This window comes from Scyliorhinus canicula, chromosome 5 (genome assembly GCF_902713615.1).
Source record: "Scyliorhinus canicula chromosome 5, sScyCan1.1, whole genome shotgun sequence".
Classification (NCBI taxonomy): domain Eukaryota; kingdom Metazoa; phylum Chordata; class Chondrichthyes; order Carcharhiniformes; family Scyliorhinidae; genus Scyliorhinus; species Scyliorhinus canicula.
This window is the reverse complement of record NC_052150.1, coordinates 69,774,536-69,793,965: the sequence shown is the minus strand read 5'-3', so window position 1 is coordinate 69,793,965 and position 19,430 is coordinate 69,774,536. Positions and strand designations below refer to the sequence as shown.

Genomic DNA, 19,430 nt, shown 5'->3' with positions numbered 1-19,430 from the left:
TATTTTCCACGGACACAAAGAATTGTGTTTGGCCCATAAAAGGCAAATCTGAAGTGATATGCTTAAAATTGCAAATTGAATAATGTATCATGGTAGAAATGACTAGTTAAGCAAATAGTAATAAATTAAAACAGCAAATGCTGGATAAACTCAGCAGGTCTGGCAGAATCTGTGGAGAGAGAAACAATTAGTAGCCGAGTTTTGTGCCAGTGCACTGATGAGGTGAGCGGAAAATCCCGTGAGTCGATAAACAAGAATGTCGCCGGCGGGATCTCATTTTTAGTTTAGCCTCCACCCCCCCCCCCCCCCCCCCCCCCCCCCCCCCCCCCACTGAACCCCTCTCTCCCCCCACCGCCCCACCAGCGCCGTAACGATGTTCAGCCCAGAAAGGTGGGGAACCTGATTTAAATAAATTTTAATAACATTAAAAGACTTCCTCTCCGCATTGTCCCTCCAAATTGGTACCCCCCCCCCCCCCCCCCCCCCCCACCCTCTCGCTGCCATGATGTTACCACTGGCGAGGTTTACAACAGGTTTTTTAAAACGGGAACCAGATGGTGGGGAATCCATCTGGGCTGCACTGGTAAGTGTAGCCCCCAGGGGGAGAGTGACATGCATGGATAGTATCCTTGCATGCCTCTTGGCAGTGCCGGAGTGTCCCTTTGTGGAGTTCCATTGGGGAAGGGAGGGAGGGGGGCGGTCGGTTCCCTGTGTCCGCTGGGGGGGGATGGTCGCCTATGTGTATGGAGATTGAGGGGTGGCTCCTATTATTTTATAATGTGCGTCCCGATCGTGGGGTGCCTTGCCCCATCAGCCTGATGGCATGGGCCACCACTCCGTTTTTGTTTTGCAGAGTGCTGCACAATCATAGAATGTGGCTAGAAAGCCAGCCGTATGGCCTGCAAGCTGCATGCCAGTTTTCTCACCTCAGCCAACATTCTGTGAAGCAATGGAAAAATTCTGCCCAATGTTTAGAGTCGAAATGACTCGTCTTCAGAACTGAAGAGGGGTAGAAATGTAATGGATTATGTCGAGAAATAAGTTGTGAATACAATGTTGAAACACATTTTAAAACAGAATAAGTACATTGCATATCAACCTCTTGAACTATTAAGCAGAGTGTAGTCTTGGTATGGTAAAGAGTTCCAGGTGTGTCGACAAACAGATAAGAATAGAATAACACAGAATTTAGATACAGAAATAGGCCATTTGGCCCAACTGATTTATGTCAGTATTTATGCTCCAGACTTGCACTCTACCTATCACCCAATCGCCATATCTTTTAAAATGCAGCGAAACAATGTCAAAATGTGCTTATTTCCAAGGGAAGGAAACAGCAGATGAAACACCCAAAATAACAAGGGAAAATTTGAAGGATATTGTTGAATAAGCTGAAACATGTGTCCATTGTTCTTAGGGCTACCTACTTCAAGTCAGAAATCCCACCCTGTTTATTCAGCCTTTTTCCTTTTCATCTTGAAGCCAACAGCTAATCCCACTTATTCTGAAGTAATAGATTAACAACTGTTTTCCTCAACAGGAAGATTCACAAGTCACATCTTCCGCGAACTGATGATGGGAAAGGTCCACCTAAGAATTTAGTAAATTCAGGTTGCGTGATTGTACACGGAAACATTACCTCCTCCACACGAAGCTGAGCATTCAGAACGAACAATAGCCCATGTGTAATTGTGTTTTGAAGCTGTTTTATTCTCAGTCAACGATTTTGGCACGGCATATTCCCATCCGATCCCTGGATTTTTGCCCTGAAGTAGTATCTAGGTAAACAAAATAAAGATTGGAAAAATTTTTCTCGTCACTTCATCTTCCATCTTGTTAAGAGGGATTACACTACACCTTAATCAAACAAATAACCTTATTTAACAGTCGCCAAAAATTGATTTAACATTTTCCCTTTATCAATGTTTTGAAGATTGCCTGAGAGGAGCTGACCTTTATTAAATTAAAGTATATCAAAATGCAACAACTTTTCTCATACTAGTTTATTTATAATAATAATCTTTATTATTGTCACAAGTAGACTTACATTAACACTGCCTGTGAAAATTCCCTAGTCGCCACAGTCGGGAGCCTGTTCGGGTACACAAAGGGAGTACTCCCAATATCCAATTCACCTAACAAGCTCGTCTTTTGGGACTTGTGGGAGTCTGGTGCGTCCAGGGGAAATCCATGCAGACACGGGGAGAACGTGCAGACTCCGCACAGACAGTGACCCAAGCCAGGAATCGAACCCGGGACCCTGGCGCTGTGATGCAACAGTGCTAACCACTGTATTACCGTGCTGTTCAGTGGAACAGTCTCAGGTGTGTTTTTGTTAAAAGAGTGGCAAAGCAATTCTACACGTTATTCAGTAGTTTGTGCCATCAACAAAAATGTTTCTTGGAATACTGACCAGAGGTGATGGGGTCATGTGACCTGCCCCTTCACCCCTAAATAAAGGCTGAAAGAAACCCAAAGGCTAAATTTAATGCACATTCACTCCTTTCATTCCGTTCAGTCTCAAACTGCAAGGTGCTGGAAGAATGGAGATCAGGGCAGCATTCAAAGCACGAATACACTTTCTGTATATTATTTAGAGCTGGAAAATAATTTGCTGGCTTAGTAGTCTTGTTCACTACCGTTGCTTTTCTACATGGTTGGTTTAATGCAAGACTGTTGGCTGCTCCCACCATTCCATACACCACAGGCTCCATGACTCAGCTGTGAAACCACAGGTCAGGTCAGAACTCCTGTTGGACTGAATACTGTTAAATATTACAGCCTCTCAGTAGAGACATAAACACACAGCAGTCGACATGTATTTGTTAGAACAACTCTCCCACAAGTCAGATTTTCCAAGCATGATATTAAGCTGCAAATACTTCTCTATTTTCGGCATGTTCGAATGCAAAACCTGGATATTTCAAATGAGTGTTATTTTTAGTATACAGATGGTGCTTTGCTTTTCTCGGGGTTTTATCCATGGATTCAGCTCCTCCTTAATTGCATAGTATTTTAGTTCCCAATTGATCCGCCTCGTCTTCATTTCTTTTTGTATGAAATAGCCCACTATTCAAGCACTTTGGTAATAATAATAATAATAATCGCTTATTGTCACAAGTAGGCTTCAATGAAGTTACTGTGAAAAGCCCCGAGTCGCCACATTCTGCCGCCTATTCGGGGAGGGCGGTATGGGAATTTAACCCGCGCTGCTGACCTTGTCCTGCATTACAAGCCAGCTATTTAGCCCCTGTGCTAAACCAGCCCCTAGGTGGTCCCCTTTAGGTGATCATATGCTTAAAATCAGCATACTGGACTTCCGGTGGCGGCTATGAAGGAGTAGGTCGCATGTTTGGTGGCTCCCGCTTGGGTCGGACCTTTGGACCTTTTCCCCCAATTTTTTGTCGGACTTGATTTGGTAAATTGACGGTGGAGGCAATTGTGGAGTGGATTCCTACATCAGTGCATGTAGAGGCAGACTAGAAGTGCTCGCAAAGGAAGAAATAGCCGAACAGAGAAAGCTTAGGCTGAAACTGCAGCAGGAGAAAGCATGGCGGATGATCGGAGACCTGGCTTGACAACCCAGCGGTCGACGGAGCAGCTGATGCAATTTATTCAGGAGGGCTTTGCCAAGCAGAAACAGGAATGCTTGGACCTGATTAAAGAATTGATTGCGCGGCTGGAACTTAGACTGGATTCCCAAGACCGGGCGATCCAGAAAATAGAGAAGACGCTGGCTGAGCAGGAGGAACATCAAACTGTGGTGGAGTTGGAGGTGGGGATGCTGAGAGACCAGCAGAAAAGGCTCCTGGAGAAGGTGGAGGACCTAGACAATAGGTCCCACTGCCAGAACTTGAGAATCGTTGGTCTCCCGGAGGGTCCGAAGGAGCAGACGCTGGGGCATACATAGCGGGCATGTTCATGACGTTACTGGGGGATGGGATGTTCTCCCAACCCTTGGAGATGGACAAGGCTCACAGAGCACTCGCGAGGAAGCCGCGAGTGGGAGGCCCTCCAAGGGTAATGGTGGTGAGATTCCACGGGGACTTGGACAAGGAGCTTATTTTACGGTGGGCCAGGCAGACACGGAGTTGTAAATGGTATCCTGCGGATCTATCAGGATCGGAGTGTGGATGTAGCCAGGAGAAGAGCGGGGTTCAATTAGATAAAGTCGACTCTTTTTAAGAAAAAGGTGAAGTTTGGACTGCTGTATCTGGCCCGTCTTTGGGTCACGTATGAGGAGCAACATTTTTATTTTGAGTCGCCCGAGGAAGCGATGGACTTCACGAGAAGGAAAGGGCTGGTGGCGGACTGAGGTCTTTGAACTTTGCTGCAGCATTCACATTTAAAAAGTTTCTTGTTTTTTGGACGTTATCTGTCATGCCTTTTGTATTGATTTGGGGCCTGTTGCAGAGCTGATTGAGTTAAAGTTTACATTTGCACTCATGGGGGATGGCGTAGTGATTGTTAGATGTTGGATCTTCTGTTTGATCTTTTCTTTGTTTTTCGTGTTTTTCTCCGGGCAATTGTGTTGGGATTGTTTTTCTTTTGAATATGTGTGTCCGAGCGGGGGAGGGGGGGGGGGGGGGGGGGTGGAACAATAGGTGGGAGAATGTATGGCACCATGGACGGGGGTCACCAAGCTAGCTCACGGAAGTGTAGTGGGGGGTGAGCAGATGTCATGGTTGTTGAAGGGGTTGGTTTACATAATGCTGTTACAAGGGGATGGAGATTTGGGCAGCCGAGAGTGAAGGAATTCTCCTTCTACTCACATGTGCATAAAGTGTACTCCCGTATTGATTTCTTTATTCTGAGCAGAGCTCTACCGACAGGGGTAGTGGACACGGGGTATTCGGTGATCACAATCTCAGATCATGCCCCGCACTGGGTTGACCTACAGATTAGCAAGGAGAGTAGCCAGCGCCCGCACTGGAGGCCCAACGTGGGACTTTTAGCTGATGAAGAGGTGTGTGGGCAGCTGACGAACTGTATTAAGAACTACCTGGAAGTCAACGATACGGGTGAAGTTTCGGTGGCGGTAGTCTAGGAGGCACTGTAGGTGGTGGTTAGAGAGGAGCTGATCTTGATAAGTGCTCACAGGGAGAAGGCAGACAGAGCAGAGAGGGACCGACTGATAAAAGAGATATTGCAGATAGGCTGGAGGTATGCGGAGACCCAAGACGCAGGGCTTCTAAGGGAGCGACGGAGGCTACAGGCGGAGTTTGGCTTGTTAACTACAGGGAGGGCGGTGGAGCAGCTGAGGATGGCGAGGGGGGCGATCAATGAACATGGGGAGAAGGCCAGCAGAATGCTTGCGCAGCAGCTTAGAAAGAGGGAGGCAGCTAGGGAGATAGGGAAAGTAAAGGACGGGGACGGGAACCTGGTCGGAGATTCAGCAGGGGTTAATAAGGCAAAAAAGGAGATAGGCAGAAAGTGGGTAATTATAGGCCAGTTAGCTTAACTTCGGTAGTCGGGAAGATGCTGGAATCCATCATCAAGGAAGAAATAGCGAGGCATCTGGATGGAAATTGTCCCATTGGGCAGACGCAGCATGGGTTCGTAAAGGGCAGGTCGGGCCTAACTAATTTAGTGGATTTTTTGGGGACATTACCAGTACGGTAGATAACGGTGAGTCAATGGATGTGGTATGTCTGGATTTCCAGAAAGCTTTTGACAAGGTGCCACACAAAAGGTTGCTGCATAAGATAAAGATGCATAGCATGAAGGGTAAAGCAGTAGCATGGATAGAGGATTGGTTAATTAATAGAAAGCAAAGAGTGGGGATTAATGGGTGTTTCTCTGGTTGGCATTCAGTAGCTAGTGGTGTCCCTCAGGGATCCGTGTTGGGCCCACAATTGTTCACAATCTACATAGATGATTTGGAGTTGGGGACCAAGTGCAATGTGTCCAAGTTTGCAGACGACACGAAGATGAGGGGTAAAGCAAAATGTGCAGAGGATACTGGAAGTCTGCAGAGGGATTTGGATAGGTTAAGTGAATGGGCTAGGGTCTGGCAGATACAATACAATGTTGACAAATGTGAGGTTATCCATTTTGGTAGGAATAACAGCAAAAGGGATTATTATTGAAGTGATAAAATATTAAAACATGCTGCTGTGCAGAGAGACCTGGGTGTGCTAGTGAAAGAGTCGCAAAAAGTTGGTTTACAGGTGCAACAGGTGATTAAGAAGGCAAATGGACTTTTGTCCTTCACTGCTAGAGGGATGGAGTTTAAGATTAGGGAGGTTATGCTGCAATTGTATAAGGTGTTAGTGAGGCCACACCTGGAGTACTGTGTTCAGTTTTGGTCTCCTTACCTGAGGAAGGACGTACTGGTGCTGGAAGGTGTGCAGAGGAGATTCACTAGGTTAATCCCAGAGTTGAGAGGGTTGGATTACGAGGAGAGGTTGAGTAGACTGGGACTGTACTCATTGGAATTTAGAAGGATGTGGGGGGATCTTATGGAAATATATAAAATTATGAAGGGAATAGATAGGATAGATGCGGGCAGGTTGTTTCCACTGGCGGGTGAAAGCAGAACTAGGGGGCATAGCCTCAAAATAAAGGGAAGTAGATTGAGGACTGAGTTTAGGAAGAACTTCTTCACCCAAAGGGTTGTGAATCTATGGAATTCCTTGCCCAGTGAAGCAGTTGAGGCTCCTTCATTAAATGATTTTAAGATAAAGATAGATAGTTTTTGAAAAATAAATGGATTAAGGGTTATGGTGTTTGGGCCGGAAAGTGGAGCTGAGTCCACAAAAGATCAGCCATGATCACATTGAATGGCAGAGCAGGCTCAAGGGGCCAGATGGCCTACTCCTGCTCCTAGTTCTTATGTTCTTAAGGAGTTTTACAATAGTTTGTACGAGTCGGAACCCCAACTGGGCCGGAGGGGATGAGGCACTTTTTAGCGGGGCTGAATTTCCCGAAGGTGTACGGGGTATTGGTAGAAGGGCTGGGGGCCCCGATCGGATTGGAGGAAATAGCAGAGGGACTGAAGGCCATGCAGTCGGATTTGTTAAGGGTAGGCAGTTGGCGGCCAACGTAAGAAGGTTGTTAAATGTGATTATGATGCCCCAGAAGGTAGGGATGTGGAGGTAGTGGTCACAATGAACGCAGAGAAGGCTTTTGATCGGGTGGAATAGGAATATCTGTGGGAGGTACTGGGGCGATTTGCATTTGGGCGGGGCTTTAGTGACTGGGTCAGGCTGTTGTATCAGGCTCCTGCTGCGAACGTACGGATGAACAGGTCAACATCGGACTATTTCAGGCTGCATCGGGGCACGAGACAGGGGCGTCCCTCTCCCCACTGCTGTGCGTATTAGCCATAGAGCCACTGGCAATTGCGCTGAGAGCCTCAAGGCGCTGGAAAGGGCTGGTCCAGTGGGGTGAGTGGAACACAGAGTCTCGCTTTACGCAGACGACCTGCTGCTGTATGTATCACACCCACTGGAGGGGATGGAAGAAATTAAGGGGATTCTGGGGGAATTTGGCCGTTTTTTTAGGGTATAAACTAAATATGGGGAAAAGTGAGATGTTTGCGATCCAGGCAAGGGGGCAGGAGAGGCGATTGGGGAGCTGCCGTTTAGTATGGTATAGGGAAGCTTTCGATACCTAGGCATCTTGGTGGCATGGGAATGGGAACGGCTACACAAGTTAAATTTGCCCCGATTAGTAGACTAAATGAAGGACGATTTTCGAAGGTGGGACGCGCTTCCGTTGTCACTAGCTGGGAGGGTGCAGATAGTGTAAATGCCGGTCCTCCCGAGATTCCTGTTTGTGTTTCAGTGTCTCCCCATCTTTATTCCACGGTCCTTCTTTAAACAGTCAATAAGGTGATCACTGGCTTTGTATGGCCGGGTGTTATGGGAGAGGTGTTTTCAGAACCCCAAAATGTATCATGGAGTTCAACCAACTCCCACCTTTAATGGATTGTTGCTTTTGAAGCACACGGCTTGTTCCCCAGGTGTCGGATTACAATTATGGACACGTGGTTTCTAAAACAAAACAATGTATATTCCATGAACTCAAATTAACCTTTTAAATAAACATTGGATCTCTTAACACCCCTTACTTCAAAGATAACCCTGAAAATAATACAACATTGCCCAATCCTGCAAACTGTTCCTTTACACATCCAAAGAACTTCACCTTCACAAAAACAGTAACACACCAGGCTAAAATTAATATATATTTTCTGTTGGATGGCAGAGACATATCAGCTTGGTCGACTTCAGTTCCAGCACCTTGCTTTTTCTTCACGCAGCTCAGAGCCCCAAAAACACAGTCACACCCAAGCTGCTGTCTCAAACTGAAACTAAAACCCAGAACTAACTTCAAAATGGCCGAACTGAGCGCATCTCCACCCACTCTCTGACATCACTATTTTCTTAAAGGCACATTGCTTAAACATCCATTTCTTAAAGGTACTCTCACATGACAACGGGTAAGACCCCGCGATTATAAAATGGGATGTTGGAGTGGAGCCGGGGGGGGGGGGGGGGGGGGGCGGAGTACGAACTTTAGTAATTATTATTGGGCGGCGAATATAGCCATGATCAGTAAGTGGGTGGTGGGAGGAGGGTCGATATGGGAGCAAGTGGAGGCGGCATCATGCAAGGGCTCCAGTTTGGGGCATTGGCAATGGCGCCTCTGCCGTTCCCGTCGACACGGTACTCCACCAGGCCCATGGTGGTGGCGATCCTAAGTGTCTGGGGCAATAGAGGAGGTATGTGGGAGCATCGGTGTGGTCTCCAATCTGCAATAATCACCGGTTTGCAATTGAATGCAAAACGTCACTTCTGTCTCATTTGAATATGCCATCCTATCAGGATAGACTTTTTTCAGCACTGACAAAATGATGCTGGAAGGAAGTATTAACCATAAAAATAAGCATGGATGCTATGGAAAAAGCCCTAGATCAACTTAGTGACAGTAGAAGAATGGAGAAAATCCCGCCTCATTAATTTGAATTGTTGGAAGGATTGGTTCGTGGGGATTTTGTTCAGCAGCAGATACACTAACATTAAACACTGCTGAAGTTAAATGGAGAAGCACTGAATTAACAACGGAATTTAGTGGTCTACCTGCTCGAGTAATTAAAAGTTAGTTCATAAGTACAATGTTGATTAGAAGCTTCAACTTAATGTGTCTTCATTAGAAGAATATTAGAATATAAAGGGTTCTAGTTAAACATCAGATTATAGTTGAAATCTACAGCAGAAAGAGATGGAAGGGAACATCAAAGGGACCATAATATTTAAAAAAAACATTTCCAATTAAGGGACAATTTTGCGTGGCCAGCCCACCTGCCCTGCACATCTTTGGGTTGTGGGGGTGAGACCCGCCGGGAGAATGTGCAAACTCCACAGGGACAGTGACTCGGGGCCGGGATTGAACCCGGATCCTTTGCGCAGTGAGGCAGCAGTGCTAACCACTTCACCACCGTGCCGTCCTAAAGGGGGGGAGGGGGCAACTAAGTTGAGCAACTTTCACCAACTGGTCAGAGGTGCCTGTGGGACATTGTGGTGGAGCGACAACTAAAACTGACAGCACAGGTAATTCGCCTCTTGGACCTAAACCCCTCGGAATGGATACGGCCAGATGGAACAAGAAGATGGAGCGGCACGGCGAAGTACATTTAAGGAGGACCTTCCAGAGCAGGACACCATCTGGGCTGGAGAGAAAGATATTGCTATGGACCAGGGAGAGTGCCGGAATCTTAATAATAATAATCTTGATTGTCACAAGCTTACATAACACTGCAATAAAGTTAGTGAAAAGCCCCTAGTCTCCACATTCCGGCATCTGTTCGGGTACACAGAGGGAGAATTCAGAATGTCCAAATGACCTAACAGCACTTGTGGGAGGAAACTCAGGACTTGTGGGAGGAAACCGGAGCAACCGGTTTTTGCAAACTGCAAAATCAGTCAGAGCATCTCCTCCCTAGAACACATGATCTCGGAGCGGGAGTAAGCAATTTAGTCTCCAGGGCCTAAACACCCTCAATGTGATCATGGCTGATCCCATCCTGGCCTCAACTCCACCATCCTGCCCGTTCTCCATTACTCTTCAACTCATTCCCATCTAAATTCTGTCTAACTCCTAAGTAGCTTTTTCTCAAACCTGTTTTCAATTTGCTACCTCTTATTCTAAGATTATGACCTCTCGTTTTAGAATGCCCCACCAGAGGAAGCATCAGCTCCATGTCTACTTTATCCAAACCTTTTAGCATCGTGTATATCTCAATTAGATCTCCACTCATTCTTTTAAACTCCAGAGAGTATGGGCCTAAATTGTTCAATCTCTCTTCATACGACAAACCCTCATCTCTGGCATCAATCTAGTGAACCTCCTCTGACCTGCCTCCATTGACACTACATCTTTCCTCAAATAAGGGGATCAAAACTGTGCCCAATACCCCAGGTGTGGTCTCACCAATGCATTGTATAGTTGCAGCAACACTTCCTTACCTTTATACTCAATTTCTTTTACTATAAATGTCAGCATTCCATTTTCTTCCCTTATTACCTGCTGCACTTGCATGCTCCTTTTCTGTGACTCATGCACAAGGACATCGGGATCCCTCTGCATTGGAACACCCCAAAATCTCTCACTATTTAGATGATAAGTTGCCGTTCCATTTTATTGACCAAAATGCATGACCTCACGTTAAACTCCATCTGCCACATTTTGGCCCACTCTTCTAACCTATCTATATCCACTTGTAAAGTTCTTATTTTCTCATTGCAACTTACTGTCCCACCTATTTTTGTGTCATCTGCAAATTTGGCTGTAGATCCTTCTATTCCTGTCTCGAAGTCATTAATATAGATCATAAATAGCTGGGGCCCAAGGACCGAACCCTGTTGCATCCCACTAATTGCATCTTGCCATCCAGAAAAAGACTAATTTATCCCCACTCTCTGGGGGGTCTTTGGTGTAGATTTCTGGTAGGAGGGTCCTGTTGGGGTCTCTGTTGGGGGGGGGGGGGGGGGGGGGGGGGGGTTGGCAGGATTTATGTTGTGGGGGAGGGGGCCCTCTGGTGGACTTCGGAGGCACTTATGCTAAATACGTATCCACTTGACCCACTGCGAGGTCCGCTGTGTGAGGGCCATGTGGACACCAATCTCCGCCCGGGTGAATTCTGGCAGAGAGGGCTGGAGCATCATGGAGGCATGGGGAATCTGGTGTCCAGCCCGTTAATAGGATGCAAATGGTTTCAAATGGCCCACTTGTATCCTCCCACTGGTGCGGGGCGTGAACCTTGATGCTACCCCCAACAAGGGATCGAAGCACTATTGCCGGTTTTGAGATTCTCCGTCGCATCGGGAAATCCGCTACTCGCAGTTGGTGCCGAAGAATCCTTAAAGGATTCAGTAGGGTAGTTAAGGAGTGGCTATTCCATTTAGTAAAGGAAACTCAAAAAGGACACATGGACCAGAATTTTGAGTTGCTCAGGTGGTTCGCACCCAACCCTAAAATGGGTAAAATCACGCATGAAGACGCGGAGTGCTTCTCCTGATGTCATCGGCCATTACGGAATATTTTGGCAGGCGGGTAGGGGTGCGATTTGGATACGTGCCCGCTGACAATTAAGAAGCCAATTTAAATTAATTAAACAGCCCATCTGTTTTTATGGTTGGTGGGTGGATCAACTGACCAGGCAGCCTTTACGTTTGAACTGTAACCTGGATTGAGGGAGGGATGAAAGTCACGGCTAAAATAAAAGTAATAAATGTGACTGGGGACTCAGGACTGTGTATGACTGTGCTACCTAGCCACTCCTTGCATCGCCCTTTCACTGATACTTATTTTTCAAGGGTCAGCAGCTCCCTGAGATAGCTTTGCAGCGCCTCTCCCCCTGAGGTAGCACATTGAAGCCATCAGCCTGCACGCTCCCTTTTCATGGTGCCTGTCCTCTCTGGCTATGTTCAGCCTTTCACAGAGCACGTTTCTCACTGGATGGCCATCAATTCGCCAGCCAGCGTAATATCGCGAAAACAGCGTGATCTTGGACGGTAGCGAGTTTCACATCAGCTCCAATTGTGACAACTTTGAATGAAAAAATCTGCGCATAATCTTAAAATTAGAGATCAAGTCATCTCAAGTAAATATAGGGAAAACGTCTTACATATATGTCTGTGAAAATCAATCTCATATAGCAGTAGATTTTTGCCTTCTTTGTCTAGGTGGTAACTCGGCAGAGGGGAACAAAGTGTTCGCCTATTGTAGAACCTGCAAACTTTAAGTGAACTTAAAATCATATGGTCTGCTCTGCCAGGTTACAGCTTGTGCAATAAAGATGAACATTTAACCCACTGTGCCAACAGGCCAAAGAAGTAAAATCAACTGAGATGTTTAAAAAGGACAGAGATGCTTTTTTGGAAAGCAAGGGTATTAGATGACATGCAATAATGGTTAGGATTAAATACGCAGCACTTATCGAGCTGACCAATGGCAGAGCATGCTCAGAGGTCTGGCTGGCCTACACTCAGTATTTATTATACAGTACTGATGAAATGTTCCCGGCCAGAACTGAAATATAGGGCGGGGTTCTCCGATTCCCACAGCCGTGTATTTCTCGGCCGTGTCCTATTCGCTGCCGCCATACCAAAATGAAAGTCTCATTGTGGAGGTTGTATGAACAGGCAGTGCGGGAATTTAAAAACATTTAGACTGAAGGCCTCAAAACGTTTTGAAGCATACTGGAGGGAGGCTTGACCTCACCAGGAGTGCTCGGTGCCGATATCAGCTGTCAAAAACAGAATAAATTATGTTTCTCCAATGTGGACATCCTTCCCCTTATCAATTAATCCCCAAATATGGGGATTTCAACATTATAACTTTGTAGTTATTAACGTACGGTTCAACAGGAAATACTTAAAAAAGGCATGTCGATTTGTTTTCTCTTTATACTCTGGGCAGGATTCTCCGTTTGGGAGACTAAAGGCGCGATCACATGGAAATATTTCTAAGTGTTATTTGTGGCGGGTTTTGCTAGGAGTTTCCCGCCGGCTCTGTTGGCGAGTTTCCCACGGCTATCTAACGTCACTTAGTCACTTTTCTGAGCCCTGGGAGTTTCTCCCCAGTGAAGCCCACACTTAGAATTATCTTCAACGCTGAGGACCTTATCAGACTGAGAATTACTTTGGACCTTTTCATTTTCTATTTTAAAGTATAACTGGATCAAGTTTTACATTCTTAAAATTATGTAAATTCTTCCTTCAGGCAGGGCTGGATGATCAAGGTTTAGAAAAATGCAAATAGTTCTCAATTTACTTAGGTACAAATTTATCTCGGAAAGCTTCAAGTTTGTTAAAGGTTTCACGTGGATAGATGGATTGTCTAAAACCAAATCAACTATGGCCAAAAGCTGTTGATCGATTCACCTATTTTAAAAGTAAGACTCTTGAGTCGATGCTGTGTGATACTAGTATATGAATGATGCATTAGTCAAATTCCTCTCTCACTCTATTTTAAGCAGAATGTTAAGTCATTTGAATAAATCAATTGCTGTCTCTGCTTACGTAAGAGAGAGAGAACTTGCAAAAGAAAACATGAAATAAACATGTCACATTCTCTCACTACACTAAAGTAATAGGCGGGAGGATGTCTCAGGTGTTCTTTATATGGCCTTCCAGAAGGCATTTGATAAAGTCCCTCATAAGATACTGGGAGCTGGGCAGCACGGTGGCATAGTGGGTTAGGCCTGCTGCTTCATGGCGCCGAGGTCCCAGGTTTGATCCTGGCTCTGGGTCACTGTCCGTGTGGAGTTTGCACATTCTCCCCGTATTTGCGTGGGTTTCACCTCCACAACCCAAAGATGTGCAGGTTAGGTGGATTGGCCACACTAAATTGCCCCTTAATTGGAAAAAAATAATTGGGTACCCTAAATTTATTTTAAAAAGTAAGATACTGGGAGCTAAAGTTGAAACTCATGGAATTGAAGGCAAATTATTGACTTGGTTGGATGTTGGCTGAGCAGAAGGAGACAGAGAGCAAGGATAATTTGCAGAGACTAATAAAATGTGACCACTGAATGCATCCAAGTATCTGAACTGGGGTCTTAACCATATCACAATACTTACTAATAACTCTGATGATGGAACAGAAAGTCACATATCTAAGTTTATAGATGACACAAAGATAGGCAGCATTGTCAGTATATATCGAAGCATAAAATTACTCAGAGATAGATCAAGTGAACGGGCAAAAAACAAGCAAACGGATTTCAATGGAGGCAAATCTGAGAATCTAGAGATTATAGAACCGGCTGTTTTCTAAATGGAGAACAGGTAGAAAAGGTAAAGATCCAAAGAGATGTGAGTATTTTGGTACATTGATCATGAAAATGTTATGAACAGGTACAAAAAATAAAATAAAAAAATAGGTTACTGGAATGCTGGCTTTTAGATCCAGAGGATTAGAATACACGAGGGCAGAAGGTATGCTTCAGCTATACAAAGCCCTGGAAAACCATGCCTGGAGTACTGTGAACAGTTCTCTCTTATCTTGAACCTTTCACCAGTGGGAAAAATTTGTCCCTGCCTACTCTAGACTGCAATTGATCTCATAATGGGAGGTCACAGTCTCATCACTTTTGAGGCTGTTGAGCAACTCGCCGGGAGAAAAAGGCAAGGCTGTCATTTTCCCTCATCTTGGATCGATTTTGGCAGGACTGGAAGATCCCACTGACGGAAAGGGCTGGAAAATTCCATCCTCTATTTATAAAGCCAAGGATACCGTATGCCTTTTTAAAAAAGTCCTTTCTCAGCCTGCCCGCCAGCTTCATCTATTTATGCACATAACTGCTAGATCATTCTGCTCCTTTATAATTGTACCCAATAATGTATACCCATTGATGTATATTGTCTTTCCTCAGTATTTCTACCAATATCTATCACTTCATATTTTTCTGCATTAATTTCATCTGCCACGTGTCCGTGCATTCCTCCAGTCTGTCTATGTCTCCTTGAAGTCTATCACTTCCTTCCCCATGTTCACCATACTTTTAACTTTTGTGTCATCTGCAACTTTGAAATTGTACCTTGTACATCAAAGTTAATTTATCTCAAGGAAACCTGTGTTCAGTGTACTGCCCCCACTGTATACCCTTTGGATTACACTCTCCTCCAGTCTGAATAACAAAGATTCATCATTAGTCTCGGTTTTCTTTGTATTCATGTTTCCATGGTCCCTTTAATTCCATGGACTTTAACTTTGCCTGTTAAATGGCTCCTTTAAAACACCTTTTGGAATTTAATTATGTGACAACAACATTACCCTCATCAACTCTCTGATAACACATCAAAAAACAGCCCATAACATTGCCCCACAACCTTTCCTGTTGCTTTGCATCTCTCCCACAATGTTACAATGTAGGATAGGGAGAATGTTTACAAAAGCTCACAATTTTATTTTTACTGTAATGTTTTAAACCTAAATTTGTTGTGTGGATTTCAAAGTAATTTGGTACCTTTAAAGGGTGACAAACAACAAAGGGGGTGAATTCTCCACCGTTGGGATTCTCCATGTTGCTGGCAGCCCAGGACTTCCCGATGGCGTGGGGCTGCTCCACAATGGGAAACCCCATTGACCAGACGGCGAAATGGAGAATCCCGACGGTGGGGCGGAGAAACCCACCCAGGGATTTTGACGTCATTACATTTTCCATCTTACAACAATAATCACACAAAGACAATTTGTGCAAAATTACCACACAAGATTTCATAATAGTCACATGTCGCTCCTCAAACTTTTTTTAACATGCCTGTTATTAGGCACGTTATGGGTTACTGAAAATGCTGCATTGTGATAGCTCTTGGCAATTTACCATTACATTCCATATTCTGCATCCTTGTTCTCAGGAGATTCTACAGGGCTGGCATGTTTTCAATCAAGAACAATATTATCTTGATTAAGATCTTAAAGTTCTGAATGGATTTAAGGTGTTCCAAATATTATTAGGTTAGATTAGGTTAGATCATTCTTCTGCGTTACACCCATCCATCCTACAGAAACACACATTATTTAATTTTCAATCCTGGTGTGCTAATGGCAATACAGGCATTTGAAACGCACAATAAGATATTTCCTCAATACACTGTGCACTTGTAGGAGTATCATGGAAGATCTGAATCAACCAACTTAAAACACTGCAACACTTTCACTGCCTGTTCAAATTTGGCAACATCCTTAGGTGGTGTAGTGGTATGGTCACTGGACTAATAATCCAGAGATCTATGGTACTGCTCTGTGGACCAGGGCGCGATCTACCGGCCATGTTGCAACCAAACATGTTGAGAACTTGTCCATGGCTCAATACATTTGTGGTTTGTCACAAAAATGTTCATGGACACAGATATGAAGATTATTTCACCCTACAACTCAGTTTTCACAGCACAATGGCACTATTTCAGCATATTTCAGGGTAGCATGGTGGTTAGTACAATTGCTTCACAGCTCCAGGGTCCCAGGTTCGATTCCCGGCTTGGGTCATTGTCTGTGTGGAGTCTGCACGTTTTCCCTGTGTGTGCGTGGGTTTCCTCCGAGTGCTCCGGTTTCTTCCCACAGTCCAAAGATGTGCAGGTTAGGCGGATTGGTCATGCTAAATTGCCCTTTGTGTCCAAAATTGCCCTTAGTGTTGGGTGGGGTTACTGGGTTATGGGGATAGGGTGGAGATGTGGCCTTGGATAGGGTGCTCTTTCAAAGAGCTGGTGCAGACTCGATGGGCCGAATGGCCTCCTTCTGCACTGTAAATTCTATGTAAAAATGAGATGCCCATTGCATATTGTTACAATCTTGAGCCCTGATTTGCTCAAACCTACCATCACAAAACTATAATTGAGTAGCTCTGTAAATTATAAAGCTTTTGCTTATTTTGTTTTATACCATTTCTTTGACACACACATACGTACACCCCAAAGGGGACAAGCTCTGATCCATAGGAAAGAAGATTGGCAGTAAGTAAATAAGCAGGTCATGGTTTGGTGTTAAGGGGTGGCAGCGGGTTATAGTATGAGCACTATGGAACAGAACACTTTCATATATTATGCCAGTAGTTCTCAAATTTTTCGAAACCAGTTCTGATCATTTCAAATTCCAAGTTGAACCGACCAACAGATTCATCGCAATCATAGCTGGTTTAGCTCAGCTGGCTAGACAACTCGTTTGTGATGCAGAAAGAGGTCAACAGTACGGGTTCAATTCCCGTACCAGCTGAAGCTATTCATGAAGGTCCACCTTCTCAACATTGCCCCTTGCTTGAGGTGTGGTGATTGTCTGGTTAAATCACCACCTGTCAGCTCTCCCCTCATCTTGTCTCGTCTCAAGGGTCATCTTGAGACAATGGCAGATTTTTGGGACATTGGAACTGGTTCTGGGGGCGGTGGGACCATTACAAACCGGATGGTCTACACCTGGGCAGGACTGGAACCAATGTCCTAGGGGGTGATTTTGCTAACACTGTTGGGGAGGTTTTAAACTAATGTGGCAGGGGGATGGGAACCAGAGTAGGAAGTTAGAGGTCAGTAAAGAAGCAGCAACTAAAGCCGGTAAGGTACGAGATAATAAACTCCATGTGGCTAAGGGGAAGAGTCGACAGGGAAGAGATGATGAACGCAAAGGGACAGGTGGTCTGTCGTGCATTTGTTTTAATGCGAGAAGTGTAGCAGGTAAGGCAGATGAACTAGGGCTTGGATCAGTACCTGGGAATATGATGTTATTGGTATTACTGAGACTTGGTTGAGGGAAGGGCAGGACTGGCAACTGAATATCCCAGGGTATAGATGCTTCAGGAGGGATAGAGAGGGAGGTAGAAGGGGTGAAGGAGTTGCATTACTCGTCAGAGATGATATCACAGCTGTGATTAAGGAGGGCACGATAGTGGATTCGAGCACTGAGGCAATATTGGTGGAGCTAAGAAATAGGAAGGGTGCAGTAACATTGTTGGGACTTTACTACAGGCCTCCCAAAAGCAAGCATGAAGTAGAGGTACAAATATGCAGACAGATTATAGAAAAATGTAGGAGCAATAGGGTGGTTGTGATGGGAGATTTTAACTTCCCCAACATTGAATGGGATTCGTGTAGTGTTGGAGGCGTAGATGGAGCAGAGTTTGTAAGGAGCATCCAGGAGAGTGTTTTAGAGCAGTATGTAAATAGTCCAACTCGGGAAGGGGCCATACTTGACCTGGTATTGGTGAATGATCCCGGCCAGGTGGTTGATGTTTCAGTTGGTGATTACTTTGGGAATAGCGATCACAATTCCGTAAGTTTTAGAATACTCATGGACAAGGACAAGAGTGGTCCGAAAGGAAGAGTGCTAAATTGGGGAAAGGCAGAGTATAACAAAATTCGGCAGGAGCTAGGGAATGTGGATTGGGAGCAGCTGTTTAAGGGTAAATCCACATTTGAAATGTGGGAGTCTTTTAAGGAAAGGTTGATTAGAGTGCAGGACAGACATGTTCCTGTGAAAATGAGAGATAGAAATGGCAAGATTAGGGAACCATGGATGACGGGTGAAATTGTGAGACTAGCTAAGATGAAAAAGGAAGCATATATAAGATCGAGGCGACTCAAAACTGATGAAGCTTTGGAGGAATAGCGGGAAAGTAGGACGAATCTCAAACGCGCAATAAAAAGGGCTAAAAGGGGTCATGAAATATCTTTGGCTAACAGGGTTAAGGAAAATCCCAAAGCCTTTTATTCGTATGTAAGGAGCAAGAGGGTAACTAACGAAAGGATTGGCCCACTCAAAGACAAGAGAGGGAATTTATGCGTGGACTGAGAGGAAATGGGTGAGATTCTTAATGAGTACTTTGCATCGGTATTCACAAAGGAGGGACAAGACCGATGTTGAGGCTAGGGATGGATGTTTAAATACTCTAGGTCAAGTTGTCATACGGAAAGGGGAAATTTTGGGTATTCTAAAAGACATTAAGGTGGACAAGTCCCCAGGACCGGATGGGATCTATCCCAGGTTACTGAGGGAAGCGAGGGTCGAAATAGCTGGGGCCTTAACAGATATCTTTGCAGCATCCTTGAGCACGGGTGAGGTCCCGGAGGACTGGATAATTGCTAATGTTGTCCCTTTGTTTAAGAAGGGTAGCAGGGAAAATCCAGGGAATTACAGACCTGTGAGCTTGACGTCAGTGGTAGGCAAACTGTTGGAGAAGATACTGAGGGATAGGATCTATTCACATCTGGAAGAAAATAGACTTATCAGTGATAGGCAGCATGGTTTTGTGCAGGGAAGGTCATGTCTTACAAACCTAATAGAATTCTTTGAGGAAGTGACAAAGTTAATTGATGAGGGAAGGGCTGTAGGTGTCATATACATGGACTTTAGTAAGGCGTTTGATAAGGTTTCCCATGGCAGGTTGATGGCAAAAGTGAAGTCGTATGGGGTTCAGGGTGTACTAGCTAGAT

The 19,430-nt window shown here is 45.0% G+C and overlaps 1 protein-coding gene across 1 annotated transcript in view; it reads right to left on the bottom strand.

The window, feature by feature from the left end:
• LOC119966035 (A disintegrin and metalloproteinase with thrombospondin motifs 16) overlaps positions 1–19,430 on the bottom strand; it is a 320,047-nt gene that overhangs the window by 86,566 nt on the left and 214,051 nt on the right. Inside the window, exon 17 of the mRNA XM_038797188.1 lies at positions 1,640–1,778. Within this exon, the coding sequence (XP_038653116.1) occupies positions 1,640–1,778 (139 nt within the window). The remainder of the gene's footprint in view (positions 1–1,639; positions 1,779–19,430) is intronic.